This window comes from Jaculus jaculus, chromosome 19 (genome assembly GCF_020740685.1).
Source record: "Jaculus jaculus isolate mJacJac1 chromosome 19, mJacJac1.mat.Y.cur, whole genome shotgun sequence".
In the NCBI taxonomy this organism is placed as follows: Eukaryota; Metazoa; Chordata; class Mammalia; order Rodentia; family Dipodidae; genus Jaculus; species Jaculus jaculus.
The window spans coordinates 21,712,271-21,732,906 of record NC_059120.1 but is presented as its reverse complement, the minus strand read 5'-3'; the positions used below and the strand labels follow the sequence as shown (position 1 = coordinate 21,732,906).

General features: G+C 40.3%; 1 protein-coding gene and 1 non-coding gene across 4 annotated transcripts in view; one reads left to right on the top strand and one right to left on the bottom strand.

Moving 5' to 3' along the window:
- Nucleotides 1-20,466, bottom strand: part of Ccdc18 (coiled-coil domain containing 18) — a 110,645-nt gene extending 90,179 nt beyond the window's left edge. The window contains exons 1-9 of one of the 3 annotated variants that reach the window (XM_045138793.1): nt 20,407-20,466; nt 18,990-19,160; nt 17,465-17,600; nt 16,467-16,641; nt 14,133-14,294; nt 12,015-12,121; nt 7,912-8,040; nt 5,048-5,144; nt 2,080-2,201 (exon numbers count right to left, since the gene is read on the bottom strand). In XM_045138793.1, coding sequence (XP_044994728.1) covers nt 2,080-2,201; nt 5,048-5,144; nt 7,912-8,040; nt 12,015-12,121; nt 14,133-14,294; nt 16,467-16,641; nt 17,465-17,598 — 926 coding nt within the window. In that variant the 5' untranslated portion in view covers nt 17,599-17,600; nt 18,990-19,160; nt 20,407-20,466. Of the gene's footprint in view, nt 1-2,079; nt 2,202-5,047; nt 5,145-7,911; nt 8,041-12,014; nt 12,122-14,132; nt 14,295-16,466; nt 16,642-17,464; nt 17,601-18,989; nt 19,161-20,406 lie in introns of those variants that run through there. The other 2 variants (XM_045138794.1, XM_045138795.1) reach the window with 2 other exon arrangements.
- On the top strand, nt 5,322-5,425 carry LOC123456132. Its single transcript, XR_006634350.1, has one exon. It is a non-coding gene; the product is annotated as a U6 spliceosomal RNA (small nuclear RNA).
- Nucleotides 20,467-20,636: the final 170 nt, after the last annotated feature.

Sequence of the window (20,636 nt, the reverse complement as noted above, 5' to 3'; positions counted from 1 at the left end):
GAAAGAAGGTGGGGAAGGAACAAAAGAAAGTAATGGGAGAGGATTATGATCAAAATATATTATGTACATATATGAAAACTGTCAATAAAACAGTAAGATAAAAAGAAATGTTTAATTAGGCTAAGCATGAAGGAACATACTTATAATGTCAGCACTTGGGAAACAAGAGGCAGGAGAACTGCCAAGTTTAAGCCTGGACTATATGGTATGACCCTGTCTCAACAACAAACAGAGGCGTCTTTAATCCCAGCACTTGGGAGGCCAAGTTGGACGTTAGCAGTGAGTTCAAATTCATCCTGAGACCACATAGTGAATTCCAGGTCAGCCTGGGCTAGAATGAGACCCTACTTCAAAAAATCTGAATAAATAAATAAATAACAAATGGAAAAGAGTATCTAATAACTGGACTTGCAGGATAGCTTGGTGGTAGAATACTTGAATAACAGCTACTAGGCTCTGAATTTGACCCCAACACCAGGTGAGTGGGAGTAAAATAAAGTAGAAAAATTCCTTAAATTTTTTTTAAATGTTTGTTTACTTGAGAGAGGAAGAGAGATACTATGGATGATTCAGGGCCTCTTGTGGCTGTCAAGACCTCCAGACATACGCAACATTGTGCATCTGGCTTTATGTGGGTACTGGGGAACCAAAACTGGGCCAGGAGTCTTTGCAAGCATGTGCCTTTAACCCCTAAGTAATCTCCCAGCCTAGAAAGTATTTTATTAAGTATAAGACAGGTGAGTGTGGTAGTGCAAGCCTTTAATCCCAGCTCTTGGGAGGCAGAGGTAGAAGGATAACCATAAATTCAAGGCCAGCATGGGCTAGAACGAGACTCATACCTTTAAAAAAAATGAAAAAAGAAAAAACTGGTCAAGGGCTGGAGAGATGGCTTAGTGGTTAAAAGTCTTGCCTGCCATGCCTAAGGATACAGGTGATTCCCCAGTACCCATGTGTTGTAGTCAGCTTCACACTGCTAGCAGAAAACACCTGACCAAGAGCAGCTTGTGGGGAAAAAAAGGTTTATTTTGGCTTACAGACTCAAGAGGAAGCTCCATGATGGCAGGGGAAAACGATGGCATGAGCAGAAGGTGCACATGACCTCCTGGCTAACATCAGATGGACAACAGCAACAGGAGTGTGTGCCCAACACTGGCAAGAAGAAGCTGGCTATAACACCCATAAGCCCGCCCCCAACAATACACTGCCTCAAGGAGGATTTAATTTCCAAATTGCCATCAGCTGGGGAACTAGCATTCAGAACACCTAAGTGTAAGGTAAGCCAGATGTACAAGGTGGCATGTGCCACAAGGAGTTCATTTGCAGTGGCTAGAGGCCCTGGCCCTCCCATTCTCTCTCTCTAATAAATAATTTAAAAAATAAATTAAAAAGTGGTTAAAGTATAAGGTGAAAATTTAAGTGATTAAGTATTGTATCAGAGTGCAATCAGCAGTATTTTATTTCTTAAAGTATGTATTGCTATTGATAGCATTAAATTCTAGGAAATAATTTTGCCATATATTCAAAAAATCTACCAAGACAAAAATACTAAATGTACTACCTTCAGGAAAATGTGTTAAATTAGACAAAGCAATGTTTTTGATTTCTCTGCACTTAACATGTCAGTTTGAGGTGACAAAAATAGGTTTAATACTAGCATCTGTATCAGAAGACCCAGTTCTCATCTTTGATCTACTTTTCTGACATTGGACATATAATGGTTGGTCTTTGGCCTCTGTTTCTTCACTTACAAAAAAACAAAACAAGACTGGACTAGTGATAACCAATTTTTTTATGTAATCAAGTTTATTAACTAATATGGCCATATTCCAAGGATACAATGTCTGTGATACTCTCTATATGCAAAGAAAATATGTTCATCAGAATTATTCTATACTTATAAATGTTAGAATTAACACACTTTATTGTATTTAAAGAAAAAGTTTGTCCTGAGTCTTAGTCTACATTACGTAAGTCCATCTTTACAATGTACAAAATCTTGTGTTTTTATGTCTCACTTTCTTTCCATTTTCAGACAGACAAACACACACACACAAAGCCCTTTCTTCTACAATACTATACCTTAATTTCTCTTTCAGAATATCAAGTTCACTTTTGTAAAGACTACACTTTTCTTGTAGCCTTCTATTTTCTTTTTCACAGGTGTTAAGATTTTTCTCTAGTATTTCTTCTTCAGCTTGAACCTAAGGCAACAAACTGGATTAGGTGGACATACTAATGTAACCGAAAGTTTGATGCTGCTTCAAACTAAAAATGTAAGTAGTGCTTTCAGAAATAAGCAGGACAAGACTAAGTATTTCATGCACTTATATCCTCAGTCTTGAAGTGAAAAAAGAAAAATGTGAACTTCCTAGGTGGTTACAAAAAACAGGAAGGAAAGGGCTAGGGAGATGGCTCAACAGTTAAGGGACTTGCCTACAAAGCCTAAGGAGCCAAGTTCATTTCCATAGTACTCACATAAAGCCAGATGCATAAGGTGGCACATGTGTCTGAAGTTCATTTGCAGTGCCTAGAGGCCCTAGTGCACTTATTCTCTCTCCCTCTCTTTCTCACAAATAAATAAATAAATAAAATATTTTTAAAAATTAGGAAAGTAAGCCGGGCGTGGTGGCGTACGCCTTTAATCCCAGCACTCGGGAGGCAGAGGTAGGAGGATCGCTGAGAGTTCAAGGCCACCCTGAGTCTACATAGTGAATTCCAGGTCAGCCTGAGCTAGAGTGAGACCCTACCTTAGAAAAGAAAAACAAAAACAAACAAAAAAAAATTAGGAAAATGTTACTACTAATCCAGAAATCCTTTAAGAGCCTGAAGCAGGGCCTGGGGAGATGGTTCAGTGGGCAAGAACACTTTTTGTGCATGCATGAGGACCTGAGGTGGCCTGATTCACACTGAGTTGGATTTCCCAATATCCAATAAACAGCAGGGCATAGCAACACACACACCTGTAACTCAAGTCCTGTGGGGAGCAGAGACAGGAGAATCACTGGGGCTCCATGGCCAGCCAGCTGACCAAACACAACTACTCCTAACATTGTCAGCAGAAAGCAAAAGTGCTCTGACCAAATGTGAAAGGCAACAACTCAAATAAAGATTCTGCACCTAACTTATCAAAGGCTAGCTTCAGTGCAAATGTTCCAAAATTTTGAAATTTTAGTCACAAAAATACTCCTACTGAAATAAGGTCCCCAAATGTAAAGCAGATAAAAGTCAAAAACCCAGGTTAGATTATTTCACTTCTAGTGTTATCCTTTGTTGTATCAACACAATTAAACGTGCTTTGCTGAGCACAGTTAAAATTGGCAATTCCAGGAAGTATACATTTTCATATATAAATTTTTGGCATGCATATGGGATGTATACATGCATGAGCACATATGCACGTGTCCTAAATGCACTCATGCTGAGTGAGGCCAGAGGAGAATATGAGGTACCTTCCTCACCATCTCTACATTCTGCACTGTGTCCTTGATAGGGAGTCTTTCACTGAACCTGGAGCTGCTCTATTTGCAGATACAAGAGGCCCTAGTGATCCCATTCTCTCTCTCAAGTAAATAAGAAGAGACAGGTTGTGTGTTCTGTATGGCTTTGTCTCATTCTTGACAAATTTGCAACACCCAGTATTGACAACTACATTCTTTTTTTAAATTTTTTTATTTTTTATTTTTTATTTGAGAGTGACAGAGAAAGAAAGAGGCATATAGGTAGAGAATGGGTGCACCAGGGCCTCTAGCCACTGCAAACTCCAGATGCATGTGCCACCTTGTTCATCTGGCTTACGTGGAATTGAACCTGGAACTGGGGTCCTTAGGCTTCAAAAGCAAGTGCCTAACCACTAAGCCATCTCTCCAGCCCCTTGCATTCTTTTTTTAAATTTTCAATCACCTCAGCTTTTCTTATGCTTTCCTAATTCCTTAACTTTGATCACTTGTCAATGTATTTCAAAAACAACTAGTCTAGGAGCTGAGGAAAAAGCTCAGTGGCTAAAGGCACTTAATTGCAAAGGCAGCTGGGCCGAGGTTCAATTCCTATGGACCTATGAAAAGCCAGAAGCAGTAAGTGGCGCGCACACACACACACACACACACACACACACACACACACACAAATCTAGTGTTTGCTGCATCAAGAGACCCTGGGGGTAGGAGCAATTGACACATTTGTCTGCAAAGCCAAAGGACCTAGGTTCAATTCCCCAGGACCCATGTTAGCCAGATGCGCAAGGTGGCACATATGTCTGAAGTTCATTTGCAATAGCTGGAGGTCCTGGCATGTCCATTCTCATTCTCTCTCTGTGCCTTTCTGTTTCTCTTAAATAAGTAAATAAGTAAATTAATTAAAATTTTAGAAAAAGAAACCCTGGCATGACCATGTCAATACACACACATGCATGTGCGAATAAAAAATATATTTAAAATTTTTTTTTATAATCATGGAAAATGTTAATAAAAATTAAATTAAAAAAAAACAAGACAAAACAAAAAAAAATTTTGTCTCACCATACATATATAATATGTACATACACACACACACACACACACACACACACACACACACACACACATATAATTTATTTATGAGTGAGAAAAAGAAAAGAGATATAGAAAGGAAGGGAGGAAGACGGAATGAATACCAGAACCTTTCCCACTGCAATAATAACAAGCTCCAGTTCCATGCACTATTTTGTGCATCTGGTTCTATGTGGGTACTGGGGAATTAAACTGAGGCCAGCAGGCTTTGCAAACAAGCACCTTTAATGGCTGAACCATTTCCCAACTCCATGTGCCACCTTTTTCAGGTATGAGTGTGCATCCTAGAAGATGTATCTGATCTTTTCTCCACTTAACACTATTCGAGGATATATGACCATCTTTGAGATATCCTAGCACTGCAAGCATTTCCCAGTTTTATTAGTTTTTATAACGAATAACATCCTTCAGCCATAGATAAAACACATTCTACTTATACCTACCTTCATATTTAGAATATGCACAGTAATACAAGATACTGAATTGGTATAAATGCATCTTACCTTTTCCAATTTTTCAGCCACTTTTTCTTTATATTGTTGGAAGGCTTTACTCAGCTCTTCAGCATTACACAGTGCTTCATTCCTTTGTCTCTCAGCTCTAAGCAGAAACAACAAATAAAAGTAAGGGATGCTCTGTACTTGAACAATTAAGTTTCAAAATAAACTTTATTATCTTTATTTAATTATAAGGGATACTAGAAAGACGCAGACTTTCTTGTAATAAAAAAGAACATTAGGCTTAACTGGAAAATGAAGAGTAAGATTTACCAAAATGCTCATTTCAGCAAGATATACATGAAAAATGGAACAACACTGGGATGGTAGCATGGCCCCTGAGCAAGGATGGCACACAAAGTTTGTCAAGGATTCTGTATTTCCTAACCTACAACCCAACTATACTACCCTTGCGCATATACCCTAAGGACTCTACACTGGCCCACTCATGTTGCTGCACTATTCACAATAGCTAGGAAATGGAATCACCCTAGATGCCCATCAACTGATAAACAGAGAATGAAGATATATGCAATGGAATTTTATCCAGCTATAAAGAAACATACAATTATAAAACTTGCTGGAAAATGGATGAATCAGGAAAAAACTATACTAAATGAGATAAACCAGGATAAGAAAGTCAAATGCAGGCTGGAGAGATTGCTTTGCTGGAAAAGCCAAAGGACTCAAGTTTGATTCCCCAGTACCCACATAAAGCCAGATGCACAAGGTGATGCATGGCCCTGGCGTCCCCATTCTCTCTCACTCTCTCAAATAAATATTTTTTTTTAAAGAAGCAGGGCTGGAGAGATGGTTTAGCAGTTAAGGCACTTGCCTATGAAGCCTAAGGCCCCATGTTCGACTCTCTAGGTTCCAAGTAAGCCAGATACACAGGGACACAAGCACACAAGGGGGCATACATGTCTAGAGTTCAACTGTATTAGCAGGCCAATTCTTTCTCTTTCTCTCACACATTAAAAAAAAAGGCCAGGGCTGGAGAGATGGCTTAGCGGTTAAGCACTTACCTGTGAAGACCTCAGTTCAAGGCTCAATTTCCCAGGACCCACATTAGCCAGATGCACAAAGGGGTACACGCATCTGGAGTTCGTTTGCAGTGGCTGGAGGCACCTGGCATGCCCATTCTCTTTATTTGCCTCTTTCTCTGTCACTCTCAATTAACTTAAAAATTTAAAAAAAAAAGGCAAACACTGGGCATGGTGACGCTTGCCTTTAATCCCAACACTTGGGAGGCAGAGGTAGGAGGATCACTGTGAGTTTGAGGCCACCCTGAGACTACATAGTTAATTCCATGTCAGCCTGGGCCAGAGTTGAGACCCTACCTTGCAAAACAACAAGAAGGGCTGGAGAGATGGCTTAGCGTTTAAGTGCTTGCCTGTGAAGCCGAAGGACCCTAGTTTGAGGCTCTATTCCCCAGGACCCACGTTAGCCAGATGCACAAGGGGGCGCACACATCTGGAGTTTGTCTGCAGTGGCTGGAGGCCCTGGTTTGCCCATTCTCTCTCTCTCTCTCTGCCTCTTTCTGTCTGTCTCTCTTAAATAAATAAATTAAAAAAAAAAAAAAAGAAAAACAACAACAACAAAAAAGGCAAATCTGTAGGGTTTGTCTCAAAATAAAATTTTTTTAAGGAGGGGCTGGATAAGTGGCTTAGCAGTCAAGGTGCTTGCATGCAAAGCCTAAGGACCCAAGTTTGATTCCCCAGTACCCACATAAGCCAGATGCACAAGGTGGTAAATGTGTCTGGAGTTCATTTGCAGTGACTAGAAGCCCTGGTGCACCCATTCTCTATCTGCCTCTATCTTTCTCAAATAAATATTTTTCAAAGGAGTAGTTGAGATTTAACAAAAAATAAAAAGAAAGTCAAATGCCACATGTTCTCTCTCATTTGTGGATTCAAGCTTCAAGTTTTTAGATTTGTAAGCAAGCTGGAGTAGGAGTCAGTAGTAGAAGCCAGGAAGCTAGTAAGGGGGACATGAGAAAAAAGGGAGGTAAGAAGGGGGCTTAAGGAAAGGGATAGTAGATATGTAAGAAGAAGAACAGAATACATAAAATGAACAGAAAATGTCTACATGCAGTTAGGGGAGGGGCCAGTAGTGGTAGTGCATGCCTTTAATCCCAGCACTCAGGAGGCTACAAAGTGAATTCCTGGTCACCCTGGCCTAGAGTAAGAACCTACCTCGGGGAAAAAAAAAAAAAAAGTCCTTACAAAAAAATTAATATCACTCCAGAATACCAATAACAAAATCCACACATGAAAATCTTAAATGAAAAAAATGGAAAAGGCAGAGTAATTTATTCTATTGCTAAATCTCTCAGATGTCTTCACTTGAAAGAGCCAGGCAATACATATGCCGATTATGCCTATAAGAAGCTAAGGCAGGAGGATTGCAGAAAATTTGAGAACAGATTTTATAGTAAGCATGACGCCAACAAATACTAAATGGCAACACCTTGCCTACAAAACAAAAAACAAAAACAAAAATGAAAACAAAAAAAGGAGTTTTCTTTAAAAACATACACCTTGGGGCTGGAGTGATTGCTCAACAGTTAAGACACTTGCCTGCAAAGCCAAACACCCAGGTTAAATTCCCTAGTACCCACATAAAGGCAGATACACAAAGTGGCGCATGCATCTGAAGTTTGTTTGCAGTGGCTAGAGGCCCTGACACACCTATCCTCTGACTCTGTTTTCTATATCTCTCTCTGCTTATAAATAACTAAATAAATAAATTTTAAAAAACCCACCTGGGCTGGGGATGTGGCTCAGTGGTACAGCAGTTGCAAAGCACGTACAAGGCCCTAAGTTCCCAACGCCACAGAACAAAGAAGCCAACAAACAAATCCCACATACCTTTTTCCTTGTTTGCTTTGTTCAAGTAAGTCCACCTTCAATTTTATACATTCCTCCTTGGCCTCTTGCAAACTTTGTTCCTTTTCAATCACCATTTTCTGGCTCTGCTCTAATTTATTTTCTGCCTCTCTACAAAAAGAGAAAAATTTAAGGACTATGTAAGTGATTACTACAGATATACAAGAATAATGCAACACTAGAAATTCTATTACTTTAAGTTAGTGTGCTAAGAGAAACAAATACCTGGGGCTGGAGAGATGGCTTAGCAGTTAAGGTGTTTGCCTGCAAAGCCAAAGGACCTCAGTTCAACTCCCCAGGACCCACATAAGTCAGATGCACAAGGTGACGCATGCATCTGGAGTTCATTTGCAGTGGCTAGAGGCCCTGGCACGCCCACCCTCCCCCTCAAATAAATTAATTTAAAAAAATGAAAAAAAGAAATCTGAAACTTTAAAAGGAGAAACAAATACGTATAAAAGGGGAAAGGCATATTCCTAACTTACCAACTAAGACCTTTTACAAGGAATAAAATACTGCTATCAAATGATAAATACAACCAAAGTAAAAGCTCACATCATATTTCATCAAGTGCTGGGCATGGTGATGTGTGTTGGTATTTCTCAGCACTCAAGAGGTGGAGGCAAAAGGATCAGGAGTTCATGGACAACTTCAGCAACATAGGGTGTTTGAGGCAGCCTGGACTGTATGAGACCTTGTCTCAAAATAAAAACACAAACATACGTTTTCTTAATATTTTATTTATTTATTTGAGAGACTGAGGAAGAGGCACAGAGAAAGAGAATAGGCGTGTCAGGGCCTCCAGCCATTGCAAACGAACTCCAGACACATGTGCTCCCTTGTGCATCTGGCTTATGTGGGTCCTGGGGAATCAAACCAGGGTCCTTAGGCTTTGCAGGCAAACACCTTAACCGCTAAGCCATTTCCCCAGCCCCACAAACATACTTTTTATTCACATATTAGAAGTATACTTAAGAAAACAAGGACAACTGTTATTACCCCCACATTCGAAGATATTTCTGATAGCCAACCCAATATAAAAAATAAAAATAGAAAAGTAGTAAGAAGTATAAATTCTGAGATAGACCAATTTTATTTATTTGCAGATATCATAAGCTGCCTGATAAACTGATGACAAGGTGAAAAATTATTATAATAAGAGTACATACAAGAAATAGTCCAGAGCTGGAGAGATAGTTCAGCAGTTAAGGTGCTTGCCTGCAAAACCTAAAAACCCTGTTTTGATTCCCTAGTACCCATGTAAAGCCAGATGCATGAAGTGATGAATGCATTTGAAGTTCATTTGCAGTGGCTAGAGGCCCTGGCATGCCCATTCTCTCCCTCATTACAAATAAAGAAAATAGTTTAGGGCTGGAGAGATGGCTTAGCGGTTAAGCGCTTGCCTGTGAAGCCTAAGGACCCCGGTTCAAGGCTCGGTTCCCCAGGTCCCATGTTAGCCAGATGCACAAGGGGCGCATGCGTCTGGAGTTCGTTTGCAGAGGCTGGAAGCCCTGGCGCGCCCATTCTCTCTCTCTCCCTCTATCTGTCTTTCTCTCTGTGTCTGTCGCTCTCAAATAAATAAATTAAAAAAAAAAAGAAAATAGTTTAAAAAAATTTTTAAAAGATAAAAATAATTAGTTCAGGTACAAAATACCTACATCAAATTAAGCCAGGCACCCGTTATGCATGGCCTTTATTCCCAGCTACTTAACAAGAGGATCACTTGAGCCCAGGGGTTTTGGGTCACTCTGGGTAACAAAGCTCCCAGGGCTGGAGATGAGGCTTAGAGGTTGTGGTAGTTGAATAGATGACCACCCCCCCCCCATATACTCAGTGTTTTATTAGTTTGTAGTTTGCATCTGCAGCCACCTGGCTGGAGGTGGTGTCACTGGGCTGGATCTTAAGGTGTGGTGGTGGGTTTAAGATTCCAATCTAAAGATATGCAAAGTGTGCCAAGCTGGAGTTCCTGAAGTGTACTGTGCTGTGTGGCTTTTGGCTTCTGGGCTTGTGCTTCTTTCTCTCTGTGTTTGGTCCTGTGAAAGAAGGCCAGCTTCTTCTGCCATTAGGGTACCCCCTCTGGATCTGTAAGCTTCAATAAATATCCCTTCCTCCATAACTCTGCCTGATAAGGAAGTTCATCTCAGCGAGCCTGAAGCTGTCTGCTATAGATATTAAGGCACCTGTCTGCAAAACATAAGGATCCAGGTTTGATTCCCAATACCCATGTAAGCCAGATGCACAAGGTGGCACATGTGTCTGGTGTTCATCTACAGTAGTAGTAAGAGGCCCTGGCACACCCATTCTTTCTTTCTCTCTCAAATAAATAAATAAAATATTTTTTAAAAGAAGAGAAACAAAATAATCAATAGCCTTCCCACATATTAGCAAAGGCAGTGTATGAACAAATTCACAATTACCAAACATATACATTATGTAGGAATAAATTTATAGTATAGGTATTTAAAAAAATCATAAAACTGATGGACTTGAAAGATACTTTTAGTATATTACAATCATCTGCAGACCTTGTTAAAATGCTTATTTCTGAGCCTCATCTTGCAGTTTGTGATTCAGTAAACATAAGACAAGACCTGAGAAGTTGCATTGCTACCATATTCCCAAGTGATGTTAACACTGCTAGATCCGTAACTGTGAGAATCAAATAGTGTAACTTGTTAGATCAGGATGGGTTTCCCAAAATGGAGTCACCAAAGACAGCAGGATGGCGACAGATACCAGGGAGTGACTCAGCCACATTCTTCAAGGAACCACCCAGCCATTATGCCTTCCTTGCCTAACAATGACCGGGTCTAGGTTCCCTGCCCCTTTATGTTGCTCCCTATCTCTCAGGTCTCCAGGTTACAGTTCTGGTGTCACACCCTGGTTATCTTAGATCTCCCCTAAATAAACTTTTTACTTCCCCCTTTTTCACCTTCCCCCAACTGAACAGCTCTATATAGCCCACTATCTGTAATCCCAAACCGACTGCTCCACTCTTGAGAGTCAGTCCTGGCAGCTCTTGTCCACCCCCCCAAAAAAATAAAAGCTTCCATCTTTTTGCCTCAGAGTGGTCTCTGTGGTCTTGATCACTCCTGAACCTTACATAACTCAAATAGTATATTTTCCATGTATTTTATTTTACTTTAATTTTTGAAGTCCAGGAAACTTTATTGTGCTGGGAAAATTCCATTAAATTAGAATACTAGGCCTTGAATAAGCAAAATCATAATTCAAGGTGAAGCAATATCTCCATTATCTTCATTGTCAAGTTAATAGATACCTACATGCCAGGCAGGGAATATATAGAATATATTATTACCCTTGGGCCTCAAATAATCGTATAAGGTTTTCATTCCAATATCGAATAAAGGAGTTAAAGGGGATGTCAGGTAAGTTTCTCAATGCCACAGAGTTTATGCAATACAGAAAAGAAGAAATGACAAGGTACCTGATTTCTTGTACTTTATTCCCCAAACTCCATTGGAGTACTGAGTCTGTATTAGGGTATAGGGCAAGAGATGAACTTATTCATCTTAATACAAGTATGTAAATAAACCCCACAATACATATGTATTCACTGTCAGTCCCTAGTAACCTACAGCCAAGAAGTGTTATTTTAATTGGCTACAAATAGATTTAGCAAGTTATAAAGTATTATTAGTTCACTACAGATTTACTGGGATGGGGGTAAGAAACAAGATTTAATAAAATACAACAAGCAGAAGTAGGAAAGAAAAAATTTTAACCTAAGCTAAGCTTGGTGGCACATGCCTATAATTCCCAGCACAGAGGGCTTACGTAGGAAGGTTGCTGTGAGTTCTGGGCTACAGAGAGAATTCTAGGTCAACCTGAGCTAAAGGGAGACGCTGCCTCTAAAACATAAAAAATTTAAGCTATAAAAAGTATACTTACCTCAAGTCGGGCATGGTGGCACACGCCTTTAATCCCAGCACTTGGGAGGCAGAGGTAGGAGGAGTGCCGTGAGTTTGAGACCATCCTGAGACTCCATAGTGAATCCTAGGTCAGCCTGGGATAGAGTAAATTCCTACCTCGAAAAACCAAAAAAAAAAAAATAGTATACTTACCTCAAAACTTTATCTTGAGCTGAAACTTCTGCTTCCAAATTTATAATCTGTTCTTCTAAGATTGGGATGTTGGCTGCCTGTTGTTGAGCAGACTCAAGCACAGACATCTAAAACATAAGAACAGCTTTTGAGGGGATGGAGAGATGGCTTAGCAGTTAAGGTGGGTTTCTTTTGCAGTGGCTAGAGGCCCTTGCACACCCTCTCTCTCTCTACCCCCTCCTCTTTGTCTCTATATCTTTCTCAAATAAATATTTTTTAAAACTTTAAAATAAATATATAGGTAAGTATTTTTTTTTAAAACATATAAGAAAATTTTACTACACCAAAAGACACACTGTGAAAGGATAATCATGTACTTAGCACAAGTGATACAGGCCCAGTCAAAGACATACATCAACTTGAGAATTTCAAACACCAAGGAAAAAGAAGTCCTAAAAGCTTGGATTATAATCATGTTACCTCCACACCCAGGGCTGGATAAACAGGTTTTAAAAGCTGACAATGTATAGAATCTGTCCTAAATGCTTTACTTTTTTGTCTCCCACCCTCCCGTCCCCATAACACCCCTGCACCTCTAGGAACAGAACCCAGGGTCCTATGCTTGTTAAGTGAGTGTTCTACTATTGAACTCAATCCCCAAACTCTTTAAGTGATTTAAATTACACGGCATCAGTGAAACCTCATTAACTTTTCATGTAAGCAACAACTTTATGTCTTTGTACTCATAGATCTTACTTTGTTTTTTCTTGCTTTATCTAAAAAAAAAAAAAAAAAAAAAAAAAAGAACTAAAAATGCCACAATCTATCTAACGGATATACCATATTTCCCTTGTTTTTTCAAGCCCAAGCTGACCTGGAACTAGTCTCAGGCTGGCCTACAATTCACACTGATCCTACTACTTCAGCCTCCCAAGTGTTAGAATTAAAAAGGCATGTGCTAGGCCGGGTGTGGTGGCGCATACCTTTAATCCCAGCACTTGGGAGGCAGAGGTAGGAGGACAGCTGTGAGTTCGAGGCCACCCTGAAGCTCCATAGTGAATTCCAGGTCAGCCTGGACTAGAGTGAGACACTACCTCAAAAAACCAAAAAAAGCAAAGAAACAAGAAAACAAATAAAAAGGCATGTGCCACAATGTGCAGTTTTTCCTGTTTTTAGAAGGGGTGCTTTTTTTTTTTTTACTTTATTATTTTTCTTAAAACAGCATCTTATATAACCCAGGCTGGCCTCAAGCTTGCTATGACACTGAGCTCCTGATCTTGCTGTCTCTACTTCCCAAGTGCTACGATTACAGGAGTATACCACCACTTCTAGTTAGTTCTTCCTGTTTTGTATGATGACAATAATAGAGCAAAAACAGGAAAACATTTAAGTAGGGAAATTATTATAGTATCACATAATGAAACAAGATGCTCACAAAAAAATGGTCAATTGAAATTTTGTGTAAATTCACATCAGAAAAGGTTGTATTGTAGCCAGGTGTAGTGGCACACACCTTTAATCCCAGCACTGGGGAGGCAGAGGTAGGAGGATCACCATGAGTCCAAGGACACTCTGAAAAACTATCAGCCTGGGCTAGAGTGAGACCCTACCTAGAAAACAAAACAAAAACAAACAAAAAAAAAAACCCAGAAAGAAAGACTGCATATGAATAAAAACAGGAAAAATCAAAATTGTTCAAAATAGACTAGATTCAACTCAGTAATAAAATACTAAGGGGATTTCTATACAGTAAAAGTGCTGGGTGACTTCTTTCTACATTTTAAGTTTTCAGCAGTGAGATTTTAATATTTTTACTTTGCATGCACCACCTTGTGCATCTGGCTTTATGTGGGTAATGGGGAATCAAACTTGGGTCCTTAGGCTTTGCAGACAAGTGCTTTAATCACTAATCCATCTCTCCAGCCCCCAACAGTGAGGTTTTAAGAAGCTAGTTTACCCAAGTGCAAAAGTGATAAACATTTCTTAAATTATCTTCAGATGCAAATTTTATAACTTGTCAATATACAACTATCATATAGCTTCTATTTACAACACAGGCAATAGAATATTTTCCAATTATAAATCATAAAATGATTATAACTGTTTTCTGTTGGCCTACTTATCACTTTTGATACATACTTTTGCTTTTGACTGTGTTAATTCAAAGTGGACAGATTCTATTTTAGTCATTAAAGAATGATTCTGTGTGACTAGACAAGCATTATGTTGCCTAAGTTTATTAAGTTTCTCTCGAAGGCTCTTTATCTCTTGATCCATAGAAGCAGAAGATGAAAAAGACACCTGAAAATCAAAAAAGAACTATGATTAAAAGGTTACATATAGTTAATAGAAACGGACAGCATGAATGCTTCCATTTGTTTGAAGATTTTTGTTTTTGTTTTGGTTTGGATTTTTCTAGATAGGGTCTCACTCTAGCCCAGGCTGACCAGGAATTCACTATGTCATGTCAGGGTGGCCTCTGTTTCCCAGGTGCTGGGATTAAAGGCGTGCACCACCATGCCTAGCTTTGTTTGAAGATTTTTCTTTTTCCAGTCATGACTTCTGCCCACTGAGTTATGCATCTTCTTTTCACTTCCTAGAATCTCTTTAAGATATTTTATTCATTTATTCGAGAAAGAGAGAGAGAAAGAATGGGCATGCCAGGGCCTCCAGCTACTGCAAACTCCAGATGCATGTACCACCTTGTGCATCTGGCTTATGTGGGTACAGGGAATCAAACCTGGGTCCTTAGGCTTTGAAGGCAAGCGCCTTAACCACTAAGCTATCACTCCAGCTCTAGAAGCTCTTTACATACTAGGGATCAGACTCTTGTTTTGACAAGAATTCCAAACATTTTAGCTAGGCATGGTAGCACATGCCTTTAATCCCAGCACTCTGGAGACAGAGGTAGGAGGATTGCCATGAGCTCAAGGCCACCCTGGATTACTTAGTGAATTCCGGGGTTAGTCTGGGCTAGAACAAGACCCTTGCTCAAAAAAAAAGGGGGGGGGGATGCCAAAATCAAATTCAACTATTGTATGTAAACAATCAGAAAGATAATTTAAATAAGGACAAGGAACAATGATTTTAGAATTTCATGCTCTTTATAGACATGAAATTTGAATTTATTTTCCAAAACATGCCCAAATGGCTTCATTATAGTTTACTTAAAAAAAAAAAAAAGAGCAAGGATGTACCTTAGTGCGTTCAATGTCAGAAAAGAAAGAAAGGGGAGGGGGAGGAAAAAGAGTGAGGAGGAGGGAGGGAAGAAAGAAGAAAAGAAAGCAAGAAAGAGAGAGGAAAAGACAAAGAAAATTCCCCAAATGTTGACCTTCTGTAGCAAAGTAGCAAAAAAAAAAAAAAGCAAAATTTACCAAAAATACTGTGATCTTGACCAGGCATGGTGGCACAAGCCTTTAATAATAGCACTTGGGAGGCAGAGGTAGGAGGATCACCATGAGTGCAAGGCTACCCTGAGACTACACAAGAATTCCAGGTCAGCCTGGGCTAGAGTGAAACCCTACCTTGAAAAACAAACAACAAAAAAATAGTGTGATATATATTGCAACCATATAAGTGTAGGTGGGGAAATAAGAGGAAGAGGGTGGAAAGAGAGATAAAAGGTTGAGTAGAGATAAACATAGGGAGAGAAGTAACATGATAGAATAAGAGAGTGCCAATCAGAGAACAATCTCAAACATCACTGACAATCTTAGAGATAATGAAAGGATAGCAGATATCACACAGCTATAATATACATATAAGGCTACATGATAAGAATGTATTAAGAATTAATCATCAATTAGGTACAGGACAGAGAACTATATCAAGGGTATTATAAATTACTTGGGAAGACATTTTAAGTATAAAAGATAATAAATGTATGTCTGCAAGTAGGGATATATAAAAGATATATTCTTGCCAGGTGTGGTGGCACATGCCTTTAATACCAGCACTCAGGAGGCAGAGGTAGGAGGACTGCTGTCAGCTCAGGCCACACTGAGACTACATAGTGAATTCCAGGTCAGCTTGGGCTAGAGTGAGACCCTACCTCAAAACAAACAAACAAACAAAAAGATATTCTTTTTTGTTAAACAACTTCTTGTTCATTTTTATTTATTTATTTGAGAGTGACAGAGAGAGAGAAAGAGGCAGATAGAGAACGAGAATGGGCGCACCAGGGCCTCCAGCCACTGCAAAGGAACTCCAGACAGGTGTGCCCCTTGTGCATCTGGCTAACATGGGTCTTGGGGAATCTAGTCTAGAACCAGGGTCCTTAGGCTTCACAGGCCAAGTGCTTAACCGCTAAGCCATCTCTCCAGCCCCCAAAAGATATTCTTGTTAGGACATAAAAGAACCAATACTTCAATTCCTGAACTCTATGTAAAAAATTATGGAAAGCATGATTAATGCATTGGAAGAAACACTCAAAGAACTATTTTAAGCAGGCAGGCCTAAAAATAATATAATAACCTTATCTTTTGGCTTCTTTTGAAAATCAGGAGTACTACTAGGTGGTTTACAAACTTTCTTATATGATGGGTAATTCAAAAGTCTCAAGTGGTAAGGCTGTGTAAGATCTTCCAAAATAAACTTTTCTGATCTTGAGGGATTAGAGACATAATCAGAATTTTCACTTGGACTAACACTAGAAAAAAAAAAAGAAAAAGTATATTTTAGTTCTTACATGGATATTTTATTACAAACTTCTATGTATTAAACAGATATTAGATCCACAGTAATGAACACAATGTAATGTTACAGTACAAATTCAATAAACCACTACCAGTTGGATACTAGGTATGGATATGTCCTAAGCCTTTATGCTAGGATCACTTAGAATTCAAAACACAGCTACAGCCAACATGCCTGTAAGCCTCAGCACTGGGTGATGGGGACACATCAAGACTTCAAGGTTATCCTCAGCCAGCCTGGACTACATGTGCCATGTCTCAAAAACTCAAATAGAATACACAGCTATAATGATGAAAGAGCAATAAAGTCCCACATAGACATTTTTTATATGACTCCTACACATTAATGATGTTTTCTTCATTATGTACATGTTCTCTGATATTCCCATTTTCATATACTGAATATATTAAAAAGCACATAAAGGGCTGGAGAGATGGCTTAGCGGTTAAGCGTTTGCCTGAGAAGCCTAAGGACCCCGGTTCGAGGCTCGGTTCCCCAGGTCCCACGTTAGCCAGATGCACAAGGGGGCGCATGTGTCTGGAGTTCATTTGCAGAGGCTGGAAGCCCTGGCACGCCCATTCTCTCTCTCTCCCTCTATCTGTCTTTCTCTCTGTGTCTGTTGCTCTCAAATAAATAAATAAATAATTTTAAAAAATTGAAAAAAAAGCACATAAAATTATCTTATTCCAGAGGCAAAATAAATGACATATAATGAAATCTAAACACTTTATATTCATAAGATGGTAATAAATCTACATGTGATTTTACTTAGTTACCTGGATAACTCTTCCCCTAAATTCTGCAAACTCCACTCTGTTATCTTTAGCTCATGTCTTAATGAAGCAACATTTGCAAGCAAGCTTTCTTCTTCATTGTCTTTATTATAGTAGTCTGATGAACTAGATTCCATTTCTTAAAAATAAATAAAATAACTTTTTTGTACATTTTTTTTTGAAAAAATATTTTAGTTATTTGAGAGAAAGAAAGAAGACAGAAAGAGAACGGACGCACAAGGGCCTCTAGCCCTGCAAATAAACTCCAGAAACATGCATCACCTTCTGAATCTGGCTTCCATGGGTACTAGGGAACTAAACCCGAGTTCTCTGGCTTTGCAGATAAGTACCTTGACCACTAAGACATCTCTCCAGCCCTTCTTATACATTTTTCTGAAGATTCTGGGGTACAGGTCAAAATATTCTCATAGTAACAGAACTGAACTCATTATTTTCCTATTACAAATGTAAAATCTTTCATAACAGCCGGGAATGGTGGTGCACACCTTTAATCCCAGAACTCGAGAGGGAGAGGTAAGAGGATCACCATGAGTTCGAGGCCACCCTGAAACTTCATAGTGAAATCCAGGTCAGGCTGAGCTAGAGTGAGATTTTACCTTGAAAAAAAAAAAAAACTTTCATAACAAATGAAAAAACAGTGACAATGAACTCCTCTGCAGCATAAAGCTGTAAAATAAAGTTTAATGCAACTTTAACACATCAAATTTTCATTTTAAAATCCATCCATCATAGCCTCCCTTTCCTAAGTACATGTTATCTTCCTAACAAGTGTATACACTTATTCCATGATAAAAGACACTGAAATCACTTATTCAGAACTACATTCTTACTGTCGCTCTTTTTATTTATTATGATTATCATTTTTTTTTTTTTTTGGTTTTTCAAGGTAAGATATTGCTCTAGCCCAGGCTAATCTTGAATTCCACTCTGTAGTCTCAGAGTGGTTTCGAACTCATGACAATCCTCTTACCTCAGTTTCCAGTCCATATCTTACTTTTTTTTTTTTAATTTTTAAAAATTTATTTGAGAGAGAGAGAGACAGACAGACAGACAGACAGACAATGGACATGACAGGGCCTCCAGCCATTGCAAACTAACTCCAAATGCATGTGCCACCTTGTACATTTGGCTTATGTGGGTCCTTTGGCTTGGTAGGCAAACGCTTTAACTGTTAAGTCAACCCTCTAGCCCAAGGCCTTAGAATTTTTATAATCAACTTATAAGTTTTGAACATCTGATTAAATATTATCATTGTGGTATTTCACATTTAAAAAAATATTTTTGGGCTGGAGGCCCCACTCGGGAGGCAGAAGTAGGAGGTTTGCCATGAGCTCCAGGGCCACCCTGAGACTACATAGTGAATTCTGGGTCAGCCTGAGCAAGAGTAGACTTTACCTCAAAAAAAAAAAAAAAAGATAAGTAATAAACTGCCTCCCCTTCCTATTTAGGTAAATAGTACACATCTTTATGTCCCCACTCTAAATTTCTCAGCTGGTTAAAAACTCACCTTAGTGGGAAAAATTGTGTGTCAAGAAATGAAATGAGATGCTTTGTAATCTTAGCCAAACTGCTTCTATGCCTTTCCCGCTTTATTTCCACAACTTGGCTTCTGCTATTAAATGACTTTCCTAGACAAATCTCAATGTCTCAGGTCCCCATTCTGCTCATCTCTAACTCCCTAGAAGATGAAGGAAACAGGTTAAAAAAAACTTGGGGGATGAAGGGAGAGCTTAGTGGTTAAGGCATTTGCCTGCAAAGCCAAAGGACCCAGGTTGGAGTCCCAGGACCCCTGTTAGCCAGATGGCACAAGCGGGTGCACGCGTCTTGAGTTCATTTGCAGTAGCTAGAGGTCCTGGCGCGCCCATTCTCCCTCTTTCCCCTCTCTCATCTTTCTCTGTCAAATAAATGAATAGATGTGACCCCTATACATCTGGCTTACGTGGGTCCTGGGGAATCAAGCCTCGAAGCAGGGTCCTTAGGCTTCACAGGCAAGTGCTTAACCCGCTAAGTCATCTCTCCAGCCCAAATATTTTTTTTTTAAGTTGGGATTTTTTTTTTTTTTTTCTAAATGCTGTTTGGTACTATGTGTTTCAGATCCTCCTACCTCTGCTTCCAGAGTGCTAGGATTAAAGGCGTGCATCACCACGCCGGGCTATATTTTAATTTTTAATTCAGTGATTCTTTTTGTTTCCAGAGAGCCATTTGCGATAGTTACAAAAAAGGGGGTGGGGGTGGATTGGAAGGATAGCTTTAGCGGTTATGGCGCTTGCCTGCAAAGCCAAAGGACCCAAGTTCGGTTCCCCAGGACCCACGTAAGCCATTCTATCTGGCGCCCCCTTCTCTCTCCCTAATAAATATGTATGTGTGCACCGGGAACCATCCTACCTGTCGCCGTGACGTGACGTCATCGTGCGGCCCTATAAACCAGGCGTCCCGCAGGTTGTACACACAGTCACCCCACAAACAAGCACACACCCCTCCCCCCGCAAGTGACAGGATGGCTGGCTGGAGTGCAGACTTCCCATGTGGGAAACAGTTTCACACATCAACGATGCTCGACTGACGCAACACAGTGGTCCCAACATCCCGCTTGGAATGGGCACAGGCAGACCTGGCACCTCCCCAACCCCCGGTCTGGTTTCCCCTCGGGTAAAATGTGTCACTGCACAGCGGCCATACCGAGAAAGCCTGACGCAGGCCAAACCGGTCAGCCACCCGAGCTCAGACCTTCCCCCACGCGCCCACGGGCATCCGCTCACCAGCCGGGGCGCAGCTGACGCAGAGACCGCAGACCACCGCGCGACTCCCGTGCGCTCGGCAGCCGGGGACCCCCAGTCAGGACACGGCGTGGAAGCCTCGCATTCACACTCTCACACACACACATACACACACACACACACACACAAACGGGGAAGACAACAAACCAGCGAGCCGCAGCGGCGTCCAGTTCGAACGGCCGCGGGAACCGTTGGGACGCACCCCCGTCCTCCGCAGCTCCGCCCCGCGCAGGCGGCCGGGGAAGCTCGACGCCGGGGAGCAAAGCATGCCGGGGATTGTGGTTGGAAGTGCGGCAGAAGCCGCCGGGCGAGTTTAGGATGAACTACATTTCCCATCATGCTCCACCGACACCGCCTATTGCTGTGTGTTGTGGGGA